Source organism: Tupaia chinensis, unplaced genomic scaffold (assembly GCF_000334495.1).
Source record: "Tupaia chinensis unplaced genomic scaffold, TupChi_1.0 Scaffold000532_1, whole genome shotgun sequence".
NCBI classification, from domain to species: Eukaryota; Metazoa; Chordata; class Mammalia; order Scandentia; family Tupaiidae; genus Tupaia; species Tupaia belangeri.
This window is the reverse complement of record NW_006160045.1, coordinates 2,738,977-2,754,608: the sequence shown is the minus strand read 5'-3', so window position 1 is coordinate 2,754,608 and position 15,632 is coordinate 2,738,977. Positions and strand designations below refer to the sequence as shown.

General features: G+C 35.3%; 1 protein-coding gene across 10 annotated transcripts in view; it reads left to right on the top strand.

The window, feature by feature from the left end:
- The window catches only part of CEP170 (centrosomal protein 170), a 147,073-nt gene that overhangs the window by 103,202 nt on the left and 28,239 nt on the right, over positions 1 to 15,632 (top strand). For 8 of the 10 annotated variants that reach the window (XM_006157210.3, XM_006157215.3, XM_006157214.3 and 5 more), the window contains 3 exons: positions 906 to 1,055; positions 4,175 to 4,301; positions 9,499 to 11,334. In XM_006157210.3, the coding sequence (XP_006157272.1) occupies positions 906 to 1,055; positions 4,175 to 4,301; positions 9,499 to 11,334 (2,113 nt within the window). The remainder of the gene's footprint in view (positions 1 to 905; positions 1,056 to 4,174; positions 4,302 to 9,498; positions 11,335 to 15,632) is intronic. The other 2 variants (XM_027775213.1, XM_027775211.1) reach the window with 1 other exon arrangement.

The window sequence follows — 15,632 nt, the reverse complement described above, 5'->3', positions numbered from 1 at the left end:
CCAGGAAACTGCATTAAAACAAAGGGCTTTGAGTGATTTTTAGACTTGAAATGAAGTTATAGAATTATGCTATACATTAAAATCTCTTATTTGGCACCTTAGAAAATCTTGTGTATAAGGTCAACATGGAAATGTTAAACAGTTGGTAGAGAGGGGACAGATAAAATGAGCCATAAATTTATAGTTTGATAATATACTTCTCAAAAACAATAGAGCAAAGAAACAAACTAAAAGCAAACTGAGAAGGTACCCTTTCCTAACTGCTTCATTATAATGTTTAAAACATTTTAAACCTTGGGACCAGCAGATGGCATAGTGGTACATCACTAGACTCCCATGTAGTCAACCACAGCTCAAGTCCTGGACCTAGCGGCTTAAAACTCACATGGGCTGCATGTGTGTGTGTGTGTGTGTGTGTGTGTGTGTGTGTGTGTGTCCAAAATCCTGAGAGGAAAATGGAGGAGAAGGGATTGCAGCATGACCATCCCACTTGGGGGGTGATCTCTTGCTTTTTGTCTCTCTGTCTCTCCGGCAAGCACCTGTACCCAATAGCAAAAAGTCTCTCTAAAAAATAAATAAATAAATAAATAAATAAAACATTTAAAAATATTTTATCAAATACATATCCCCCAAATTATTTTTATCAGACTTCGCAAAATACTAAAAAACAATTAAATATTATAAAAACATACATTTACACAAGCTGTAAGTGCCTAATTTCCTCTCCAGCCATCACTTCAACTGGATGTTGCTCTGTTATTAAACAAGATTTCCTCATTGTTGAAACTTCCTAATTGAAAGTAACTTGGAATATTTTTATTTACCTCTGAAGTTAATGATAACATTCAGATATTAATCTGGTGCTCAGACTCATTTTCATTTATAAAATAATGTTTTCCTCCTAGGTATTTGGAGTAGATGACAATCAGGATTATAACAGGCCTATTATCAATGAAAAACACAAAGATCTGATAAAAGATTGGGCACTCAGTTCTGCTACAGTAGTAATGGAAGAAAGAAAGCCACTGAGTACACCTGGATTTCACAACTCAGAGGTATACATCTCTTCCATGTCCTTGCCCCTTTACATGCATAAAGTGCAAATTACCTTATTTTAAGTAATAGATGTATTACCCAATAAAATACTTTTATAAATTAAATTTTTAACGATGATTTCATTTCTTATGAAAGCCTATAAAGCAGTTTTACAGTTTTTCGTTTTAGTTTTATCATGTTCTTTCTTAATTAACATTTTTGTGTCAATGAGGAAAATACTACAATTTCAAAAGCACTTAATAAGCTACATGCTCATCATCCTCATTGGCGTTATGAGATAAAATAAGAAACAATGCACTATGTTATACTTTGTAGGAAGTCTTTGTTTGGAGTTGGAAGACCTACATATCATGTCAGAAAACGTGATGCCTGATAAGAACAACAATACTCATTAAGTACCTGTGTAGTACAGCCCACAGTGTAATTAGAATACAAAATGAATTAAAGGTGTCTTGATTGGGGTCAATATGATATTTTGGGTTGTTGGGAAACTCATGACTCATTTTTGCATAGTAAAACATAGAAAAACACGTCATGACTTTCCCAACACCCTGATAGTAGGGTTAGAAAGACCTGAGAACAAATCCCACATCTGCCACTTAGGGATGAATGCTTCTGAGTCAAGTGATCTTTTCTTTTATCTTCACTTTTCTTATCTATGCAGTGATATTTTTGGTCAAACCTATTTACAGATAATTTAATGAAGTATAATTTGCCTCAAATTAATGTACTTAACAAATATTTTTTCACTTCTTGGGAATGGTATTAGAATTTCATTCCACAGTGTCAAGAAGGAATGTAAAAAATATGTATGTGAGAAGTATTAATTATTGGGTATTCAGATAATAAGAACCAACATTCAGTGGAAGTTTCTGTGTGCCATTTTACAATAAGAAAACGGTAGTATATAAAATTAATTTAAAGCCAACTTGATTTCTCAGCGTATTCTCTTACTCATGACTCTATACTGCCCTTTAAGAAATTAGCTCATTTATAAAATTTAAGTGGTAAATAAACATAAAATATAAATAAAAGTAAATCTTAAGGTATAAGTAAAAGGAACTATACATGTTACAGTTGTGTGAAATGTTAAGTAAGGTTGTTCATATAGGCAGGTAAACAGACCTATATGTTTACTTATTAGTGTCAAAATGATCACTTTATGGTCTGCTGTTTCCTGAACACTGTCCAAGTAACTACTGTATCTTAGTATTTTTTATTCCCCTTTAATCTGGAGAATTTTATCCTGGATTCTGTTTTATGTGATGTTTAATTTATTTATTGAAAACATATAATTGTTATTTGAAGTAATGTCTTCATATTCTGATTAATCCAGGAAAGGTTCTGGTGAATGTGAACTAAGTAGACTCCCTTCCCTCTTCTCTTTCTCCTCAATCCCTGCCAACTAAAACTTACATGGCCCCAGTATGTTCCTGTCTTTGTAGAAGTCACTTAACTAGTCCATTAGAACACTCTTTACAGAATGGTTCTACTTTAGTATGTGTCAGAGATCCACCCTACTGTGGGTATTCTTAGTATACCCTTTCTGGCACCTCATTTGGTACTCAGAAATGTTGGTGGGCACCATAGAACCTTGGAAGGGAATCCAGGAATTCTATAGGCTTTCGTATTCTTAGGTTTCACTGTAAATGTGTCATTCTCTATACTGTACTGTTATTCTTTTTGGTTTTTGGTTTTTGGCATAGGGTACATGCGCTTGCCAGAGAGAGACAGAGAGAGGGAAAGTGAGAAATCACCCCCCTGGTGATGGCCATGCTGCAGTCCCTTCTCTTCTGGGGATTTTGGACATGCACACACATGTACCTGGCATGATTTTTCTCTTTACTTTTACTTTCTTTTTTAAAAGAATTATTTTATTTAACTTTGTTTATTTTAATTTGACCAGAGAATGACAGAGTGAAAGAGAGAGAAAGAGAGGGGCAGAGAGGGAGGGAGAAAGTGAGAAAGCATGCCACCAGGTCTGGGATTCGAACCGCAGTCAGCCAAGTGGGAATCCAGCGTCCTTAACCATCATGCTACCGGGTATGATTTTCAAGTCACCAAGTCCAGGGCTCAAACCACAATCAGCCATGTGGGAGTCCAGTGCCTTAGCCACTGTTGCCACTTGCTGGCCCCCTTGATTGTTATTCTTAAAATGGTAGAATACATGATATGCAAGAAGTCTTTACTTGATCATTATCTAACCTGTCAACACAGTAAATCTGATACTTTTAATAAAATATTTGTCTTGAGTAGTTGAAAATAAAGTTTTCATCATAACTTTCTACTCCCCAATTTTCATTCCACTTCTGACTTGGATTTTTTGTGAGAGGTGTCATTTTTAAGTGACCTAATTTTTCTCTATTTCCCTTATAGAAAAATCCCTTAATCTTTCATATTAATGCCTGAAATAGATATAGATGTGGGCAGGTCTAGGCTTAAACGGGTTATAGAAAAATTCTTAAAGGTCAAGGGGTTTCTAGTCCTTCTGAAAATATTGAAGTGTGGTAGAGAGAAGTTCAATGCTTTCAGGTTTTTAAATCTCTGGAGACAAGACCTAGCAGATTTAATACTTCCTGAAACACTGGAACCAATCTGTCTTAATAGATATATTAGAGGGCTAGAAAGTAACTTGGGAATAGACTTTTAGACTCCTTGTTCTTTAGAATAGCACTAACTCCACTGGTTTCACCACAAGCTTGTAAGGTTCACCTAAGCTTATCTAGCAGCCCAGTAAAAGTGAAGCTTTAAGAGTTTTAGTAGTAGTATTTGTATTTAAGTATTAGAGAAAAATTATACTATATTCAGAGTAATAAAATGTTGTGGTTTAATAAGGGATAACTAGAGAATCTTTTTTTATATGAGAAAATTTAATAAATGATAACATGAAGGCACTTCAAAAAGTATATGGAAGGTCAAATTAAAGTATGGTTCCTTTTGGTACAAAACATTATGAAATTCATGCTTAGTTTTTTCATAGTATGCATTGAAGACCCCTTCCTAAAGCAAGGTAAGTTTCATTATAGATTGTGTAACAGGTTAATGTGACTAAATCATATTCTCTTTGGTGAGAATCATATTTGACCAGATTACGTTCTCTTATTGTTTTTCTCTTTAGGAAGCTACTTCTTCATCTGGAAGCAAACGTTGGGTTTCACAATGGGCTAGTTTGGCTGCTAACCATACAAGGCATGACCAGGAAGAAAGGATAATGGAATTGTCTGCCCCTGTTCCTTTAGAAAATGGTATTTTCTTTCTTTCTTCCTTTTTTTCTTTCTCTCTACCCCTTTTCCTTTATTCATCTTCTTTTTTTGTAAATCATTTATCAGTTTAACAAAAAAAGTTAAAATTTATATAGTGAGAAGTAAATTAAACCTAAAATATATTCCACGTATTCTCATGCTTGTATTGCATATACAATTTAGTTTTTACCAGTAAAAAGCTGTCTTTTATTTGGCATTTTGTATTTTGAGGGATTTTAAATGGGGAGGAGGGGAGTCCAACTAATAGAAGCCTTTTTCCTTTAAGAAATTTTGTTTACTTTCAAAGTGAAACTTTCTAGGGACAGATGAACAACTACAAGGATTTAGTAGTTCATTCTGAGGTGTTTTTCCTTTTAGTTGCAAATTTCTGTTATTTACTTCAAGTATGGTTTTAGAACATTGTTTTGGTCTTCATGTTCTTATTTTTAAGTGAAAATTCTTTCTACTCTTTTTGATATGTCCATATCTTAAGATAATACTTTATTTTGACTAATGATGTAGTATTATTTAAGTATAATCCTAACTGCAGATAAGGAGATAATTTATAGATGAAGCATACATACATACACACACTCTCTCTCTTTCTCTCACTGTGTGTGTGTATGAATTTGGGTGTGTTTATAAATTTATATGATGGAACCTCAAAAAACTTGTGGGAAAATGGAATTGAAATACAAGTTTACTTTGATGCTAAAAATAATTGAAATCCAAGCATTGTTGTACCATAATGGGCATTTTCCATGAGGTTTTTGAAGCCCTCATGTGTATATTATATATGTATAAATGAAAATTTATAAATAAGAGTAAGGACCAAATTATTACTGTATAAATACAACAAATATTTATTGAATGCCTACATTTTTCCTTATACTCAATAAATAAGAAGTTACTTATTATATCTTATAAACCTGTAGTGTAATTTTTAATACACTTTTATTTATGTGAATTACAATTTAAAATTTCTTTTAAAAACACAAACTTATATGCTTCTCATGATTTTCACTATTCAGTTAATTTTTGCATAGAAAATTATGTCATGACTTTTCCATCAACCCAATACATTCTTCTTTTTTATTCCTTTTTTTTTTAATTGTTAGAAAGCACCCTCTCCCAGTGAGCATGGTCAGGCCACAGTTTTTCTTCTTTCCATCAGGATTCTGGACATGCACAGACATGAACCAAATGTGTTTTAGAGTCTTTTGGGCTTGGATTCAAACCAAGGTCAACCATGTGGGACCACTGCACTACAGGGCTGTCTCTGTGCTCTGAATCAAAGAATGTGAAGATGGTGGTTAAAGAGTACAAAAATCTGAGGAGGGATATATGTCTTTGTTTTTGAGATTTATAGTATAACATGGTGACTAAATTTTATAGTAAAGTACATTTCGAAATTGCTGAGAGAATATATAGCAAATGTTCTCAACACAAATTATTTGAAGTGTTTGAATTAATAAATACATTAGCTGGCTTGATTTAATTATTCCACTTTATATTCATAAATCACATTACTTTGTACCTCATAAGTATATACATTATATAAGTGATCAAGTTATAATGAAATTTTCTAACACTGGTTAACTAAGAAGAAAAAACAAAGACTCATTTATAAAAAAGAATAAGACCCTTGAGGAGGATTCGTAATTGGCTTTTTGTCTGTATCTTTAGTTCTTTTTGAAAATGGACAAGCCAAAAATCCATTTTAAAAATTTTGTAAACATTGGTCAGCAAGAATTGGAGCAAGCTCTATAGGAGTACATTAGCAAAACCATATCATTTATGTATCATAGAACCCAAAAATAATTGATAATATTACCAGAAATCTTGAGAGAACAAAGTCATTTGTAGATTGGTTTACATATTTAGTCACTGTTGACAAAAATAAAAGAAACCAGATGGGAGATTTAGATAAATTTACCAAAAGACCCATTGTTAAAATTGTTACGCATTGGGGCTAACAGGTAGCATGGTGGTTACGGCACTGGACTCACACATGGCTGACTGTGGTTCAAGTCCTAGACCTAGCAGCTTGCTTTCTCGCTTTCCCTCTCTCTCTCTTTCTCACTCTGTCCCTTTCTGCTCAAATTAAAATAAATAAATTACTTCTTTAAAAAAATTGTTAAATGTTAACTGAAAAAGCAAATTCTATCCTTATAAAAAAATAGACCACTTAGGTTTCATGATCTCATTTTTGTTTCATTGTGTTCTAAATCAACTTAACTTAAATAGTAAAATGTTCTTGTTAAATATACATTGAGTGTGTGTTAGAGGACAGTATGAGACATACTAGAAAAAAAATGAGAAAACAGAATGCCATTGCATTTTATATGGTTCAATTAGTACTAAAGGGGATAAGACATATAAATGACAAGAAAAAATGAAAGAAGATACAACATATGATTAACTGCTAATTTAAATTTAAATCAGTCATTTTGGTAAGTATTTCCCTGCATTAATATATTGCTATGAAATTTAAGTGCAAAACTTTTAAAATTATAAAGGGAATAAAATGTCCATGGACGTTATATCCTATATGTTTTTCTCATTTATCTGTTAGAGATTAGAATGCTTTATATGTTAATTTATATCTCCCTGAGAAAAATATCCATTTTCTCAGGAATATCTATACCTATCTATTTATTTATATATTTTGGAGAGTTGTTTTTTTGTTTGGTTGGGTTTTTTTTGTTTGTTTTTGTTTTTGTTTTTTTGGCTGTAGGTCACATGCACTCATCAGAAAGCAAGAAATCGCCCCCCGGGGGAATGGCCACACCGCAATCCCTTCTCCTTGATTCTCCTCTCGGGATTTTGCATATGCACGCGCGTGCGCATGCATGTGCGCGCGCACACACACACACACACACACACACACACACACCTGGTGTGATTTAAGCCACCGGGTCTGGGACTCCAACCACAGCCAACTACATGAGAGTCCAGCAACATAGCCATTATACCAGTTGCTGGTCCCAATATCTATTTATTTTAAAGAATTATTTTCATTTAACTTTATTGATTTATTTATTTAACCAGATAGGGACAGAACAAGAGGTGAGGTGTAGTAAGAAAGCAACCTGCCAGGTCTGGGACTTGCACCTTGGTCGGTCATGTGGGAGTCCATTGTCTTTAACCACCATGCCACCTGTCAACCCCATACCTTTTTTTTTTAAGAGTCAGGAAAATTCTATTTATGTATTCTCAAATTCTCTTATGTGGGAATATCAAAATACAAATTTCTTTGTAATTGAGGTCGACTTATTTGAAAAAAAGAAAATAATTATATGTTTCTATATTAAACCATTTTAAAATTTCTTCATTTGTACAATTATAACATTGTCCTGTCACGATTTTTCACATGTAGAATTTTTAAAATTCTTTTAATCAGTTTGAAAAACAAAACAAAACAAAACCCTTGTTAAAGTTTTGCTTTTCTAATTTTCTTAGGAAATAGCAACGTTGTCATTCTTATAAGTAGATGATGCCTACTAAACACTTAAAACTAGATACGTTATTCTTCTATATCCTGTAACTGAAATTACAGCAAATCCATAATGTATATTAGACATTCTCTTTGTAGACTACAAAGCAAACCTTCAGAGTGGGAAAGTCACAAAAGCAAAAACACACACAGTAAACTGTGCTGTAAAAGAAAGAAAAGGAGAGCAACAGATGTAGATTAAGATCACATGACCCTTGTAACTATGTTGACTATAGTTAATAGCAATATATTATATACTTGAAAATTGCTGAGAGATTTTAAGAGAGATTTTTGTTACAGGGTGAGTGTGCTCAGCAGAGAGACAGAGCGAGACAGACAGAAAGTGAAAAATCACCCCCAGGGAGGATGGCCATGCTGCAATCACTTCTTTTTTTGTTCTCCTCTCGGGATTTTGGACATGCACACACACACACCTGGCATGAGTTTTAAGCCTCTGGGTCCAGGACTTAAAACGCAGTCTACTATGTGGGAGTCCAGCAAGGTAACCATTATGCCATTTGCTGGTCCCAATGAGAGAGAATTTAAGTGGTCTTGCCACCCAAAAAAGTTATATGAGGTAATGAGTATATTAATAAGCTTGATTTAGGGACCAGCAGTTAGCGTAATGGCTATGTCGCTGGACTCCCATGTAGTCGACTGCGGTTCGCGTCCCGGACCCGGTGGCTTAAACTCACGCCAGGCGCGTGTGCGTGCGTGCCCAAGATCCCAAGAGGAGAATGGAGGAGAAGGGATTGCGGCGTGGCCATCCCCCTGGTGGGGTGATTTCTCGCTTTCTGTCTCTCTGGAGGAACCCTAGGGAGCCATTCAAAAAAAAAAAAAAAAAAAAAAAAAAAAAAAAAAAAAAAGCTTGATTTAACCATTCTGCAGTGTGTACACATATCAAAATATCATGTTGTACTCCATAAAGATTAGATTACATGACTGTTTTCATCTTATACATTTTGATTTCCTGACTCTTCTCAGTTATATGCCTATTTGTGAACCTTAGACTTTGCTTTTTGAACTACTTAGTCACAATGCTAACTATTTTATTATTATTTTTTTAATGCTAGAGGGTACACGTGTCTGTTCAAGAAAGGGACAGAAAACAACCCCCAACTGGGCCCTGGTTATGTCATAATTCTTTATCCCCCAAATTCTTCATCCTGTTAGGATATTGAGCATGCACCTATGTTTCCGGTGTCCTCTTTTTCTTTTTGCTTTTCTTTTGAGATTTTTTTTTTTTTTTTCTGTAGGATGCATGAACTCACCAGAAAGAGAGATAGAAAATGAGAAATCATCCCCCAGGAGGGATGACCATGCTGCAATCCCTCCTCCTTCATTGCCTTCCTGGGATCTTGGGCACACATGCACATATGCCCAGAGTGAGTTTTAACTTGCCAAGTCTAGGACTCAAACCACAGTCGACTATGTGAGTGTACAGCAGTGTAACCATTACACCATCTGCTGGTCCCTCCATAGTACTAATTTTCTAAAGCTGCTGGTGCCAGGATTTGAATCCTGTTTGACCAGGTGGAATCTAGCTAGCTTCCTCTGCACTGAACTACAGGGCTAACCCTCATTTATTTTAAACTTAAGTCATTTTTAAATTTATACTTCAAAATCTAATGTACTATGGTGTTCCTTTTTATGTTTACTCTCTTTGCCATAATTAATTTCTTCTTTGTGATATTTATTTTATAGACACAGATATCAGTGAATCTGGTGTTTCAGTGAGAACTACTGGCTCTGCAACTTCCTTGACTAGTCAGGGAGAGAGAAGGAGACGAACTCTTCCCCAGCTTCCAAATGAAGAAAAGTCTCTTGAGAGCTCCAGAGCAAAGATGATAGCACAAAGGTCAGAAATAGGAGAAAAACAAGATACGGAACTTCAGGAGAAAGAAGCACCTACACAAGCATACCAAAAAGACAAGCAAGATGCTGACAGAGCACTGAGTAAAATGAACAGAGCAGTGAATGGTGAGACACTTAAAACTGGTGGAGATAATAAAACCCTGCTTCACTTAAGTGGCTCATCTCCTGGAAAGGAGAAAAATGAAACTGATAAGGAAGCTTCTTTGGTAAAGCAAACATTAGCTAAAATTCAGCAACAAGAACAAAAGGAACAGGCACAGTGGACGCCTACAAAATTGTCTTCAAAAAATGCTTCATCAGGTCAGATAGATAAATGTAGGGAGGAATCTTTTAAACAAGAATCACAACCTCAAGAAAAAAATATTGGACATTCTACAAGCAAAGGAGAAAGGGCAATACAAAATGAAAGCAAGAGAAGAAAAGCTGAGGAGATTCTGAAAAGTCAAGCTTCAAAGGGAGGAGACAAGAAGGAATCATCTAAGTCATTAGTGCGACAAGGGAGCTTCACTATTGAAAAACCTAGCCCAAACATACCAATAGAACTTATTCCCCATATAAATAAACAGACCTCATCTATGCCTCCTTCCTTAGCATTAACATCTGCAAGCAGAATTCGAGAAAGGAGTGATTCTTTGGATACTGACTCTAGTATGGACACAACCCTTATTCTGAAAGATACAGAAGCAGTTATGGCTTTTCTAGAAGCTAAACTACGTGAAGATAATAAAACTGATGAAGGCCCAGATACTCCCAGTTATAATAGAGACAATTCTATTTCACCAGAATCTGATGTGGATACAGCTAGTACAATCAGTCTTGTTACTGGAGAGACTGAAAGAAAGTCAACCCAAAAACGAAAGAGTTTTACTAGCCTATACAAAGATAGGTGTTCCACTGGTTCTCCTTCCAAAGATGTTACAAAATCATCGTCTTCAGGTACTAGGGAGAAAATTGAAAAGAAAACAAAAAGTCGTTCCACAGATGCAGGTTCAAGAGCAGATGGTCGTAAATTTGTACAATCCAGTGGAAGAATAAGACAGCCATCAGTAGATTTAACAGATGATGACCAAACCTCAAGTGTTCCTCATTCGGCTATATCTGACATTATGTCCTCTGATCAGGAAACTTACTCTTCTAAATCTCATGGGAGGACTCCAGTGGCCTCAACTGATGAGCATGTGCACTCCAAACTGGAAGGAAGTAAAGTAGCGAAATCCAAGACGTCTCCTGTAGCATCCGGTTCATCCAGTAAATCAACCACTCTTCCTAGGCCACGACCTACCAGGACTTCTCTCTTGCGCAGAGCACGACTTGGTGAAGCTTCAGACAGTGAACTTGCTGATGCTGACAAAGCATCTGTTGCTTCTGAAGTATCCACAACAAGTTCTACGTCAAAACCTCCCACAGGAAGGCGTAACATCTCCAGGATCGATTTATTAGCTCAGCCTCGTAGAACAAGGCTTGGCTCATTATCAGCTCGTAGTGACTCTGAAGCAACAATATCTAGAAGTAGTGCCTCTTCACGTACTGCAGAAGCCATCATTAGAAGTGGAGCCAGATTAGTGCCGTCAGATAAATTCTCTCCTAGAATTAGAGCCAACAGTATCTCTCGACTATCAGACTCCAAGGTCAAAAGTATGACCTCTACTCATGGCTCTCCTTCAGGTAAATTGGATCCAGATCTTTAATAACATTAGCATGTTTTACTGTTTGGGGCTTTTAAAAAAAATTAATTCTTTTATGGTCATTTTCCCAAAATACTCAATAGAAAAGAAAGATGTAAAAGGTGGTTTTTTTCCTATGCAAATAATAGAAAATTCAGAAGTTATACATTTTCCTAGTTAAATCCTGAGGTAAAAATGCCGATTTCAAAACTACAAATTCATTAAACTGATTTAGGAGTTTTAGTTTTCTAGTTGGTGATAGATCTGAATCTGTGTGTCAGAATTAGATTGGAAATTAATCCGGTTTGAATACCAGGAATGAATACTGTGCTTCTAAAAGTACATGTTTAACCTTTGAATAGCCTCATGTAACTTAAAGCCCTTATGAACCAGACAAAAGCTATACATCCTTTTTGACTCCTTTCAGAGTTAAATGAGGTAATCGATATTTTATTCTTTTTTCCCCCTACTTATTTTGAAATGTCCCATGTGCTTTACTTAATACTTTTTAAAAAAAAATTTTTTTTTGGAAAGGTTTTTTGCTGTAGGGCGCATTGCTTGCCAGAAAGACAGAGAGAGACAGAGAGATAGAAAGCAAGAAATCACCCCCCAGGGGGGTTGGCCACACCACAATCCCTTCTCCATTCTCCTCTCAGGATCTTGGGCACGCACGCATGCACACGCGCCTGGCATGAGTTTAAGCCACCACGTCTGGGACTTGGACTGTGGTCAGCTACACAGGAGTTCAGCGACATAGCCATTATGCTAACTGCTGGTCCCCTTAATACATTTTAAAGTTAAATTTCTTTATGGTTGGAACAGGTTAAAATTAGCCCTTAATTTATTTCAGTGGAAGAAGATGGATTCATGGGGCAATTACTAATAGTCACATGTGGGTCAAACTGGCCTGTAGACACTTGACTGGTTGTGAACATTCTCTCACAAAGTGCTGTTATATCATTTAATTTTAGCAGTTAGCTATAATTGAATGTAATTCTACAAAAGCTACTATTTCCCACAAGAATTTAACTGCCTTTGACTCATTTATCTGTTTATGTACTTCATATTCAGAGCTGAAGTCATTGAGAGCACATGTGTGACCAAAGAGTAATGAGGTAGCTAATTTGTGTGTATCCTGTAAGCATGATTTCATTACTTCATAATCAGCCACATATATGGGTGTGGCTATAAAGGCCAATGGGGGAGGTCAACTGTTGTAAGACCTGAAGATTTACTATACTGTCAGTTAACTAGCCTCTGAGTGAGCCGTAAGTCTTGAGTGAAGAGCGGAGGGAAAACAATGTGCAGTTTTGGGGTGGTTTGTATCTGCCACACTATATCCTACAAGACCTCAGACTAACGATACTTGTATCCTCTAAGACCCTAAGCTAACACATGTGTTGTTTTTTCACTTTTTATTCCTTCTGTCTTTACTGACACATTTCCCCCACTCCAGTCACCCTTCTGTCTGTGTGCTGGTCAGTGGGTTTGGTGATGATGGTCATAGTCTGTGGTGGGGATAGATGTAGGTTAAAGCTAGGTAACAAAATTACGGTTCGACAAGGAATAGATGGCATTTTATTTATTGTTCCAGTCCTTGTTTCCACACTTCAAGCTTTGGTTGATGGTTCATGAATTTATTGCCAAACGGTCTAAAGCTATTACCTTCTGGTTTCTTTACCCAGTGTTGTTATTCTGTTGTTCCTTATGGCTCTATCTCTTCAGCTCTCACTTCCTTTGTGCTTCACTCTATGGTGTGTACCCTGATGAAGTCTCTTCTACCACACTGCTTATTTTATCACCTCATCTTCCATTAAGTATATTGAAATGTTTATGTATTTTCCTGTTTTAACATAGCTGTAACATAAGTTACATGTTACCAAGTAGCGTGGAGCAGCTCTTCCTTCTCTACTGATTGACTCGCACTTACCTCATGAACAATCTGGTTTTATTCCTCAATGTTTATAACATGAGGAGCTTATATAAGATGACCAGTATGATTATTTCTTTGAGTCTAAGAAACAATGATAAGATGCCTTATATTTAAAGATAAATTTCAGTTTATGCTTCTTTGAATACAAAATTTGATAAATATTCAGTTCTCTATATCCAAAAGGAAATACACATTGCTTAATGAAATTCTCTAGAGCAAATCGAGGTATGATTTTAACTTTGTTCATATTTACTAACAGTATATTAAATTATTAGAATCATGGGTTTAAAAGCCAGAGATTATTTACTTAAAAGAGCTGAAGCCAAGAGACAAAAATAACTGCCCTGGTAGAGCTATGGCCTGGGTAGGATGGGAATCCAGGGCTTTCAATCCCAAGCCTGTTGCTTTTCTATCATATTTATTCTAGCTCTAAGAAATAGAATGAGTTTCTAGTTGTGTGCTAACCTTCCAATTCATGTTCTCTATTCCCACATAGGGGCCAAAAACTACACTGTGATCCAGAATTCTATATTCAGGTTCTCATAAGATCTCCATTTTGTAAGGAAGACAATAGTAAGGATATTAAGTTAGTGGGAATATACTGAAATAGTTGCATGGTAGTAAAAACATAAAAATAACATTTTTTAATTTTGATTAGAGTGTCTCTGATATTACAAAATTTCTATTTAAGAAAATTATATTATCTTGCTTGGAAAAAAATAAAAACCTTAGCTTTTCACATATTATTTAGGAAACAGGTAAAATCATTCTGGTCAGTGCTTCTATGCTCAATGTAAACTATAAAAATCTTAGAAATATCTGAACATAGCACCTGCAATATTGTCCAAATTGGCGTACATACAAGTAATTCTGTAATGTCTCAAATTACATATTAAAGAGTTTTTAAGGAGATGTATATGATAAAAATAAAAGATTGGAAATTTCTGACTTAGTAACATGAAGGGTAGGAATTACTTTATGCCTTCCTGATGTAGTTTTTTTCCTAGGAGTTTAGTTGGGTTTTTGTCCCCCCCCCAATTCCTTTCATTATTCTTGAATATCAATTTGTAATTTAAATATACAGATTTATCTTGATGAGATGTGTTTAAAATTAAGGACTTTGAATTATCAAAGTAGAGCAGTTGACTTTCATTATGTTTTAAGTACACATTTTAGAAAATAAAAACATAGGTTAATGTCAGAATTTTTTTAGATTGTATGCTTTCCCTTTTAATACTGAAAAGTTATAAGTAGTAGAAATTAAATATTGGGCATGCATGACTTGAGTTTATCCTTCAAGGTCAAAGGCCAAAACAACATCGTGAGAGTTTTTGTCCTCCCCTCAAATGATCTTACTGCTGCATGCTCATAAATATATATGTAAAACATGTTTGTAGTTTAATTTTATTCTAAAATATTCTTATATAGTGTGAACATGCAAAATGTATTTTGTAAAACCTGTTTGCTAAATCCATTGTGCATTATAATGCCAACAAGTTTTGGTTACTTTAAAAGAAATCCAAGCATTCACATATAATGCTATTAGTAACTTTCCTTTTTAATTCTCTAGATATCATGGGTGATAGTATGATCTCATAGAGAATACAGTTGTTTATTACTTCCTCAAGAGGAAGTGTTGCATATTTTATAATTAAAGTAAAATTTACAATTAATATTATAACTAAAATAAGTTTCAGGTGAACTACAAGATTAAGCCAATCTTGGAACTTTCTCTCATTTTAATAAATGTGTTATCTAGCAATTCACCAGTCACTAAGCATCTTAGAGATTTGCATTTCAAATACCCTATAGAAATTTTCAATTTACTGATCTATCATTAAATGCTCAAGTGATGAGGCCAGCAGATGGTCTGGTGGTTAAGGCAATGGACACTTCCACATGACTGACCACAGTTCTGGTCCCAGATCTGGTGGTTTGCTTTCTCACTTTCCGTCTCTCTCTGTGTCTCTCTCTTGTCAAATTAAAATAAATGAATGAATAAGTAAAATTAAATAATTATTTTTTTTAAAAAATAATTATTTTATTTAACTTTATCCATTTATTTATTTATTTATTTTCATTTGAATAGACAGGGATAGAGTGAAAGAGGGAAAGTGAGAGCAATCCACCAGGTCCAGGACTTGAACCATGGTTGACCATGTGGAAGTACAGCACCCTTAACCACCAGGCCACCTGCCGGCCCCAAAATTAAATAATTCTTTTTTTTTTTGGAGAGATTTTTCACTATAGGCGTGTGCGCTCGCCAGACAGACGGAGACAGAAAGCGAGAAATCACCCCCCAGGGGGGATGGCCACGCCGCAATCCCTTCTCCTCCATTCTCCTCTCGGGATCTTGGGCACACATG